General features: G+C 42.7%; 1 protein-coding gene across 1 annotated transcript in view; it reads right to left on the bottom strand.

Moving 5' to 3' along the window:
* Positions 1–655: 655 nt before the first annotated feature.
* Positions 656–9,977, bottom strand: part of LOC115558343 (xaa-Pro dipeptidase) — a 10,215-nt gene continuing 893 nt past the window's right edge. Inside the window, exons 2-16 of the mRNA XM_030376362.1 lie at positions 8,774–8,910; positions 7,913–8,093; positions 7,585–7,712; positions 7,308–7,371; positions 6,439–6,486; positions 6,102–6,163; positions 5,759–5,803; positions 5,308–5,383; positions 5,156–5,202; positions 4,085–4,153; positions 3,631–3,708; positions 3,161–3,309; positions 2,378–2,562; positions 1,687–1,881; positions 656–985 (exon numbers count right to left, since the gene is read on the bottom strand). Of these exons, the coding sequence (XP_030232222.1) occupies positions 842–985; positions 1,687–1,881; positions 2,378–2,562; positions 3,161–3,309; positions 3,631–3,708; positions 4,085–4,153; positions 5,156–5,202; positions 5,308–5,383; positions 5,759–5,803; positions 6,102–6,163; positions 6,439–6,486; positions 7,308–7,371; positions 7,585–7,712; positions 7,913–8,093; positions 8,774–8,790 (1,488 nt within the window). The 5' untranslated portion in view covers positions 8,791–8,910 and the 3' untranslated portion in view covers positions 656–841. The remainder of the gene's footprint in view (positions 986–1,686; positions 1,882–2,377; positions 2,563–3,160; positions 3,310–3,630; positions 3,709–4,084; positions 4,154–5,155; positions 5,203–5,307; positions 5,384–5,758; positions 5,804–6,101; positions 6,164–6,438; positions 6,487–7,307; positions 7,372–7,584; positions 7,713–7,912; positions 8,094–8,773; positions 8,911–9,977) is intronic.

Here is a 9,977-nt window from a genome sequence, read left to right as displayed (position 1 = left end):
GCTACTAGGACTTTAGAAGGGCTCTAATGTTCATGTTTCTCAGCAGTAAAGCTGGCTCACAAGCTGTTTATCCAAGTATCATACATGTACCTCCGATCCATAAGTACTGTACTGTAAATATGTATGTATGTGTCGTTATTTAAAATGATGAAAAACGTTAGGTAGGCAACATGGCCGCCTCCCCTCTGGCCAAACAATGTTAATCACTCAGTATTTCTCAATCTAATGTACCGTCTGTATTCTATCTGATTCAACATATGCAAAGGCTACCGCAAATTATGATCAGTATTGTTTCACTTTCTTAAATTACCGATCTCAACAGCTGATTTCATCCTTATCTTGCGTCTATCCCGTCCCATCGATTGTTTTCTGTTGTAATGAGATTCTTGCCTTTAGTGGGGAAAGCACCCCATCTAGAGGAATCAGTCCGCTATCACTTGATAGCGGACTGCTAATTCGATTTTATGCTGCATATACTGATTGTATTTCTATAGACATAAAGAAATATAGAGTTGATTACATTCAATTGCATAATATAGCAATGTAAATTGTTGATTATTTTAATCAATATGTTTGGAGAATTATAAAATATGTTTCTCAGATGAGTTTGATACAAGTAGGTTTTACCGACAACTTGTGATATAAAAAAACAAAGTCTAAAAGCAGTGCATTTATTTCAGCAGCTGATAAGCATGAATGTGATTATAATGTGTTATCTGAATTAATTGTACGTTATATAACGTTATATGATGGGTTAGAAAAATAGCGCGATTTCCCTTCTTGAAGTGATTCCCTCTCAACAATCCGGAACATTCCTTCTGGAGAGTTCAGAGTGATGTCATCAGATCTCCTCGCTGCTGACCAATGGGCTGAGGGTCTTCCCGGAGTCCGCCATGAAGGCCTCGATCTCGTCCACGCCACGTGGCACGCAGGTCAGGAGCTCCACGCCGTCCCGCGTCACGGCAATGTCGTCCTCGATGCGCACCTGGACCACAACAACAACCCCATCAACAACAACAACCACATCAACAACAACAACCAGCCGCACCGGTCACTCTCTGGATTGGTCGCTCGATGCGAACACAATTCCAGCGAGGGATCGTGACATTTCATCGAAGGCGTGTACTGAAATATTTGATACACGAGGCGACTTAGTTATTGATTGATTAGTTATTGATTGATGAATGAAAAAAACTTTGATATTTGACCCGAGAAAAAAGGTCAAACATCTTCAGAATTCAGTGTTTGTGCGTTAGGATGGATGAGGGTCTTCGGATGCAGCACTGCAGCATGCATTTGATACTCACTGAGCAACACTTCAAAGACAATCATACATGCAAACCTCCTTAGATTGACATGCATCGTTTATGCCTAATTAATCCGATGGCGGCTATTGCACCAACATTGTCAGAGACAGTGGGTGTAAGATCGCTCTTCTTTTAAATCATTTTATTTATCTATCTTTTACTGCATACATTCTAAATTATGCAAAGCGAACCTGTCACAGAGCTGATTGAATTTGGAAGGCTTTAGAACTGCCCTGCCCATATTTGGTGTTGGGCCTAATGACATCGTTCTGGTGAAGGCCAGGGGTTCTGATCTCCCAGGTTACGACAGGCATGAGCCACTCCCCCCTCTGAAGGCATGAAGCCGCAGTCTGACCCCCTCCCCCCTCCCCCCACTCACCCCTCCGAAGCCGCGGAAGCGAGTGAGCGCCTGCTGGTTGAGGAAGCAGCTCTGGGTGGGGTCGGCCAGCGCCTCATCCAGCAGGTTGTTGATGAAGTAGATCCCTGGCTCCACCGTGAGGACCATCCTCTCCTGCACCAGGCGGCCCATCCTCAAGTTCCTCAGACCGGGCACCTCTGTGTTCCGCACCACGCCCTGGACACACACACATGCACACCCACACCCAAACCCACACCCACACACACACACACACACACACCCACACCCACAAACAACATACAGTCAGAACACGAGGCTGCAGACCGCTGGGATATGAAACACCACCCACCATCATGAGGCTGAGAAGCAGTGAACTTCTTTGTGTTATTATAGAAGACAAAAATACAACTAGTGACAGAGGAAAACATTTCAGCATTTTATTCTTTGAATTAAATGAATTGTATTAACACAGCAGTGGTAGTGTCTTGTATGAAAAGGTACGAGGCAAGCAGAAATAAACACAGATAATGTATGCTTGGAATTTTAGGTTTAGCAGACTTAATGTTATGCTTAGCGCTTGAAATTGTGTTTTCATCTGCTTACCACTACCATTTAAAAAAAATACAATAATTTTAGTGCCATTGCTAGCGTGGGTAAGATAGCATAGCATAGCAATATGCTATGCTACCTCCATCCTCTCAGAGCCACTGACCTCCGGGTAGCCCCCGACGTCGTGCACGTCGCAGCCCAGCAGGTGGCCCAGGCCGTGGGGCATGAAGACGGCGCCCAGGCGGGCCTTCATCATGTCGTCCACGTTGCCTCTGACGATACCCAGCTTCAGCAGCTCCTCCAGGTGGACGCGGTTGGCCAGAAAGTGCATGTCGGTCCACTCCACACCTGGACAAAGGGTCAAAGGTCACCTGGTTCATGCGGCGCGCCTTTTCATAGCATCAAACACTTTAAAACGATATTTTATAAAGTAGTAACAATAAATGGACAAAATAAATATGAAATGTATAAAATAGTCACACATGTGAATTGAAGCGTTTTTACTCTCAACAAACACTCAGACATGTACGAAGAAATTACAAATCTGCATGGATTAATGTCTAGGTCAATTCTTATCGTGCTTTTCAAATCGATGAATGAAGATCTTAGAAACATCCCCATGTCTTCAAAAGACAGACTGCTGGAGAGCTGTTATCAGCTCTCTTCTGGCTTCTTTCATTCAGTGTTTTTCACCCATCATCAGACTGCTACTACCTCTATGGTTCTTAAACGTTTTCCCACTCTGTAAACACCAGAGACAGAATCCCAGAAGGTTGCTTCTGATAGTCTGGGATCACCGACATAAGCATCAAGCCTTCCTGTCTGATGATCAGTCAAACCACTAAGGATCCTTTGGCGTTCAGCTACATGATTGACCTTCAGCTACATGATTGGTGGTCTGCATTAGGGATGATCTTGACAGCCAATCACAGCACGCTTGTGTTACCTGGTTTAATGGCTGCCAGGACAGCGCGGGACGCCTTAAGCACCGCCTCATAGATGTCCCTCTGGTCCTTGGTGAACTTCCCATTGGCCGGGAAGGAGCAGGTGATGTCGGAGGCGTAACAGTAGTACTCTCCGCCCATGTCAAACAGACTGTTGAAAACCACGGCATCTCGTCACCCCGCTCGTACAGTGGACCAAGTCGAGACTAATATTGCTCTATATAATACATCTCTTATTAATTGGACTGAACGTATAGATTGGAAGCTGAACATTGTCTTTAGATATCTTAAACGTCATTGCTTAAATGTCTCTGAAACTATGATGAAGCGTTTTGATTTTTTAGAAAAATAATTGAGCATGCATTTTAAACTAAACTGAATCCTAGTTAGTCCGTGTCCATGTGGAGGTTTGATTCCTCGGTCTTCAGCTAAGGTTCTCCTTGAGCAAGGAGAACCGTTGGGTTCTACGTACCACATGTCCCCATCCTGGATGGTCTTGTCATTGGGAGCAGCGGCGTGGCCGTAGTGGAGGACAGAGGAGTTGTTCCCCCTGCGGAGACAAAATCACATTCATATAATCAAATAACAAAATATAATAAAAGACATATAATAGACATAGCAGACTGACGTTAGGCATGTATATTAATAGTTATATTTGAGGATTGTGTATATTGTTTTTGTGTATGATTAAAAAAATAAAACTGATGGTGCTAGAGAACCAGCTTTAGATCCTTCTGTTCATTTGTATTTATTTAAATGGGAAAACATTTGAACGGTCCAAATGTAAAAAGTCGGTTTTACCCTCCTCAGGAACGAATAAGAGAATACTAGATTCTTCTGACCCATCCCCACAACCTCTGTCAAACACTAGGACACAACGGGGTCACCGTGCTTAAGGGCACTAGAGCAGTATTGAAATGTCCTACGTTCCACAGATGCAGGTGTAGGACGCGTGACGCATGCCTCCTTTGGTGTAGCAGTAGTGCTGGAAGAGACTGCAAGGAAACACAAACATCAAACACAACAGACGCACAAACAACATGAGAACCTGGATGGGTGTTGGAGCCTCCAAGTCGCTTCAAACTCACACACACACACACACACACACACACACACACACACACACACACACACACACACACACACACACACACACACACACACACACACACACACACACACACACACACACACACACACACACGATAATGGTAGTGTCAGGTTTAACAGAATTAGATTAGAGTACAGACAGCAGAGGATAATTGGCAGGGCGACTGGCGATGGCCTTCCTCTGACCGTGTGCTTTTCAAGAAAGCGTCTAGCGTTGGTTCCCTGGTCACCACCGGTCAAGCACATCAAACAGTCCTCTGTGGCTCTCCACAGCTCACAGGAAGCCCAACCGACTTCCTGGTCGTCTTTCCCAAACACCACATACCCCTCGACCAGCTCTCCCAGGGGGGGGGGGGGTCGGAACTGAGAGTAACATTAGAACGGGGGGATTCTGTCCTGGGAGAAATATGAATAAAACGACTGAACTTCCTGCGTCCACTTTGAGTTCTGGGTGTTGATCAAGATTGTGTGTTCGTCCTTCTATCTTGAATCTTGATAACGTTTGTATGTACTGACTATATTACAGAAAAAGTCAAAAATAATATTTGAATTTAGTGTCAATATTTAAATATTATCATTTAAATATTACGCCGCTGATTCCAGAGGAATCACACTCAGACTTTCTGTTCTCACACTGGATCACCCCAGCGCACATGGGTTCCTCTTAGTTCCCAGTTACCATCGTTCATCATATTTGTAGATTTTGTGTGCAGGATGCACTGGGATGTTTGGTCATGATCATTGTGCAGTAATGTGCGATAGAAATCAGTGCACAATGTAAATGACAAATATGTCGACAACAAACCCAACATTTGTTGATTGATTTTATGTGAGACAATTGAAGTCAAATGAAAAGGATGTTTGTTTTCATTGCTATGGCTACTCACCTCTCCATTTCGTACTCTTTCTGACCGGGTTTCACGCTTTTCATAATCTAGAGAAAGAAACAAGGATGAGCCAAGTTTTATGAATATGGATGTACAACCCAAATCATTATCATGTCTAACATTGAATGGAATGAATGTATAGGGGGTCCCACCATTTTGTGGGCCTCGCTGGAGATCCTGTTGGTGTAGCGCAGGACTTCCAGCTCCATGTCCGTCTTGGTCACGCGGCTGCAAACCAATCACAAGTGAGCGGGCCGCCAATAAAAAAAAATCTGTTGGGATGTCCTAAGAAAACCCTAATGATATGATACTAATAATATGATCCTGGGTTATCAATGATACACCTTGAAGAGATATGGCCTGTACTATGGCCTATAATTCTCGGTGAGCCATCAGACAGTCTCACTGATAAGAAGCTGTGCTCTCTCAGTATCTGATCTGAGAGCTCATTCATAAGGCCACATCGGGCCTTCAGATATCCAAACACCAATCAGTGGGATTGAATGTTCCTCTGTCCGATTGTCCTCATATAACGAATATGTCCTCATATAACAATGAATGGGCTATTGAAAAACAGTCGTATTTAAAAAGATGTTGCCTCACCATTCCACGATGACGGGATGCAGAATCGAGTTGTTTACTTGAAAGCTGTTTGAGAGACGGTTAAACAGTTAGCACATCCACACATTGGCGTATTTTTTTTGACGTGGTAAAGATGTAAATACACTAATCATTTACGGAATTAATTCCAGAGATTGGCAGGTATAAAACAGTGCCATTTATGGCACTGTTGAGTCTCAAAGCATGGCAAAATGAATGAGTCAAATGAAATATTTTTCAAAATGCAGGTAATCACTGCCGATATGTCTGTATAGTAAAAGTCTCCCAGAAGCCCCTGGACAAAGCACGATCACATTAATGAATAACTGGGCTCAACAGAGCTTACCCGCTGATCCCGTCAAACGAGGCCTCGCGGCAGGTGCTTCCACTGTCTGTGTTCAGTCCTCGCTGGAGGGAGAGAAGAACACAACCAAAGAGGTGACTATAGGGCCACACCTCAGCTCAGAGACACTAAAGTCTCCTGATAAACGTCTTCGTAAGAATGAGGCGTAAGAACAGAAAACACAACATAGAGAGACAAACGACATGATGGAACGGCAGACATTTGAGCGCAATTCTTCCTATGTGTGGCAACCGTCATTGCCTTCAAACTGAGAGCTTTCCAACCATTTCCAAAGGTCAATGTTCCACCAGAAGTTGGGGTCAGTGTGAAGGTCACATACCAACGTGAGCAGGACGGCGGGCCTCATGCTCTTCAGAGTGTCTGCGATCTGGAAAGATCAGGATGCAGTATAAGAAGTGATATATATTAGCTCTCTTCATAGCATCCATGCCCTGACCTTGGATTGTAAATTGTAAATGTATTTGCATAGCAAATTAAAAAACAATAACAGTTGACCAAAGAGCTAAAAACAAACAAAAAACAACAAAAAAGATAAACACCTTCAGTTTAAAATATGTGTTTCCAAAAAGGCAACAAGGCTAAAGCCTGACCCATTAATCAGAAAACATTGCTCAACTCAAGTCAAGTATTACCTAATTTAACATGTTTAATGTAAATAACATGTTTAACTAAATGTCAAATTACATTTAGTTGGGGTAAGGTTTGTGAAGATAAATGAATAAAACAGTAGGACAGCAAGGAAACATATAAACAAAATAGACAGCAACTCCTTCCATATCCAGAAAGCCAGAACGAGATGTCATAATATAAATAATTAATAATAAATGAAAAAATAATTAAAACAAATCAAACAAGGAGTATTTCCAGGAGTTTATCACAGCAATAACCATTATATTTAATGACTAACTTCAAAGAAAGAAAATGGACTTTGATGTCATGGGTCATTAAATTAATACCGCCAGCCTTTATGAGTCTGGCTGTTGCTTCCCCTCTTAATAAAAACATAGAAACCTGTAGTTCAATAACAGGAGATAAAGATCAGATCACGTTCAGAACTAATCCCAGTGCAGATATATGTAGTTGTAGTAATATGTAATAATAGTTAGGTTAACCAATTACCCGTATACCCGCTACACAAGGCTACACAATGCTATTTTTAAGTGCCATTGAGCAGAAGTGATGACTTACATCACAGGTGTAGTGCACCTCATCAACAGCATATTTCTCTTTGAAGTGCTCCTTTGGATAGATCCTGTCAACAGAGAGACGAAGAGTTGTGAAGGAGAGACATTATTCTTTGAATCCAGTCCTGACCAATGGCTTCAGTGGCTGTCAGTGGCTGGTTATAATAGCATCTGCACAATAAAAGCCATCAATATGAAAACCATGGCTTCAATGGCTTTCAGTGGCTGGTCATGAAAGCAGCTTCAAAATAAAAGCCCTCAATGTGAAAACCATGGCTTACTCTCCCATCTCGATGGCATAGCGCTCTGGCAGTTTGGGGACGAAGAGGACAGACTTTCCTGTTTCCACCTCAATGGCTCCGAAACACTCAGCCTCGGTGACGCCGAAAGTCCAGTGGAAGAAGGACTCCTACAGAGAGAAGGTGTCTCTGTCAGGTGAAACCTGATTCTACTGACATTGAACCAGACTTTAGAGCCGATGTTGCTCTGAAAACCATGCGGCCACATTCACATGTTTAACAGTTACAGTTACACAGAGTCAACCATGCGAGTCGGGAGCAGCCAGGGTCAGGGACGCCTCAACCCTCTGCAGAGCCCGGTGTGTCCCACCTGTCTGAAGAGCTGGTCCGTGTCGGTGCAGTACCGCCTCTGCTGCTCCCCGCCCTGCAGCAGCACCACTGCCCCCCTGGGCGCTCCGGCGGCCCCCAGAGCCTGGCTCAGCCGACGGCGGTTCTCTGCAAACAGCTTGGCCGACACCCTGAGGGTGTCCTTCCCCAGCCAGAAGGTGGGCCTGCCGGGCAAATGACACACAGGGATCACATGGGAGGGTTGAAGAACAAGGGGAAGAACATTACTAGAGCATGATGATAATCCTGACGTCTGGTTTCAAAGCTCTTCCTAACGCTTTGGAGGCAGCCCAAATACCTTATTTTTTAGTTCACTTATTTCTAAACTTCATGTTAGCCCGATGATGAATATGTATTTTTAGTATGCTTCTTATAGACTCTGTGGGCAATAACAACACAGAAGTCTCTGCACAGGCCGAGAGATTGGTGCAATAAAACCCGACCCTTTGCCTGTTAGGGTTAGGCATCCTCTGATAGGATAACAGGACCGGGGTGCAGAGGTTCTTCTGTTAAACTTTAATCTTCATAATCTTTTTAATACAGCACCTTCAGAAGCAAAGTAGGCACGCAAAATAAAGAGGCAACCGTCATTTAATCCTAAAGTAGTTTAACATAGTGAGGTAATGGAATTGAAAAATGCTAGTTAACAGTGGAATACTGCGGTTATGTATGAAATACTATCCTACGTAGGATTTGAAAGCTAAGGCTCGAAATTTCAGTCATTATATAACCAATCTTTTGCAGCTATTATGATATGGTGATTATTGAAATCATAAACATTCATATACACCAAGGTATGACGGCAGTCTACATTGCCTCCTGAAAACAAAACAAATCAACTCACTCTGGTCTTGCAGCCATGATGCTTGAGAGGTGACTGTCACAGGTGACTGTCCCGTAACAGGGAAGTCAGGTGGTTTTGTTGAGAAGACGTCAGCTGACCAGTTGTCCAACCAATAAGGACGTGAGCGTCGACTAGGGCTGAACGATTTTAAGAAAAAATTGCTTCTGGTAGAGATTGCGGTTTCGATTTCAACCACGATTTATTTTCTTTAAATCAAGTTTCAGTATAAATTAATATAACCAATGAATTCCATTAAGGTAATGCAATAATGAAAACTGCTGGCAACAGATTTCAAATGCAAGACTGTTTATTCAAGTACCTAAGAAACAACAACCAAAAAAGTCAAATAAAAAGGGAGCCCTCTTTCTTAAGTAAACTTGCTTCAATGGCTCATCAGCATCAAAATAATTGCACTTTTGTAAAAAAAAAAAAAAATCAAAAAAAAAAATTAAAAAAAAAAAAAAAAAAAAACCGCAGCTTTGACGATCCCAAAATCGTAATGCTTGAGATCGCGATTTTCGGTCGAAAACGATAGATCGTTCAGCCCTAGCGTCGACCCTGAAAAGAACGCTCCATTGGCTACAGGAAGAAAGCTTCTCCACCAATCACAGCCTTAGAAAGGAATGACGGTCTTCTATGTCCAAAAGGACAATGAAGGAAAATGATCCAAATGCTTAATACATTACGTTATAACGTAACTTTTACTTGCACTAGTACCACACAGGTCTTTCCGACAAAGTCCTTTATTCGTAGCCCAACACGCCTAACATGCACTCCTCTATCTTCTTAACACTTTTCACGCTCTAACTCTCTACCTGACCCCAAGCCAAGGCCCCATTAAAGAAGTCAAGGCACTTTTAAATAAAAGAGTTCTGTGTGATGTCTGACCCTAGAATCAGGTTAACAGATTATTTATGTTCACATAAAAGCAAAAGGTTGTGTAATTTGCTTACCAATGATTACCTCTGAATGAGTAAAAGTTTATAGGCCTAATTAAGCTAATCAAAGATGTAACACATTAAACTACAAAACATAATGCAAATACATGATAATGTGCAATTTCTTTCCCTTGGAAATATCTAACCACTCGTTTGTTCACGTTCAAGCACCCTGTAGTTGGAAATATTCACCCAATTTTCATAGCTGTCCTCATTGCCCCAAACACATAAAAGGTCAATGGTGTATTATAGTAGGGAAAAAATAT

Source organism: Gadus morhua, chromosome 14 (genome assembly GCF_902167405.1).
Source record: "Gadus morhua chromosome 14, gadMor3.0, whole genome shotgun sequence".
Taxonomy (NCBI): domain Eukaryota; kingdom Metazoa; phylum Chordata; class Actinopteri; order Gadiformes; family Gadidae; genus Gadus; species Gadus morhua.
Note: the sequence above shows the minus strand (reverse complement) of the source record. Positions and strands in the feature narration are given on the sequence as shown.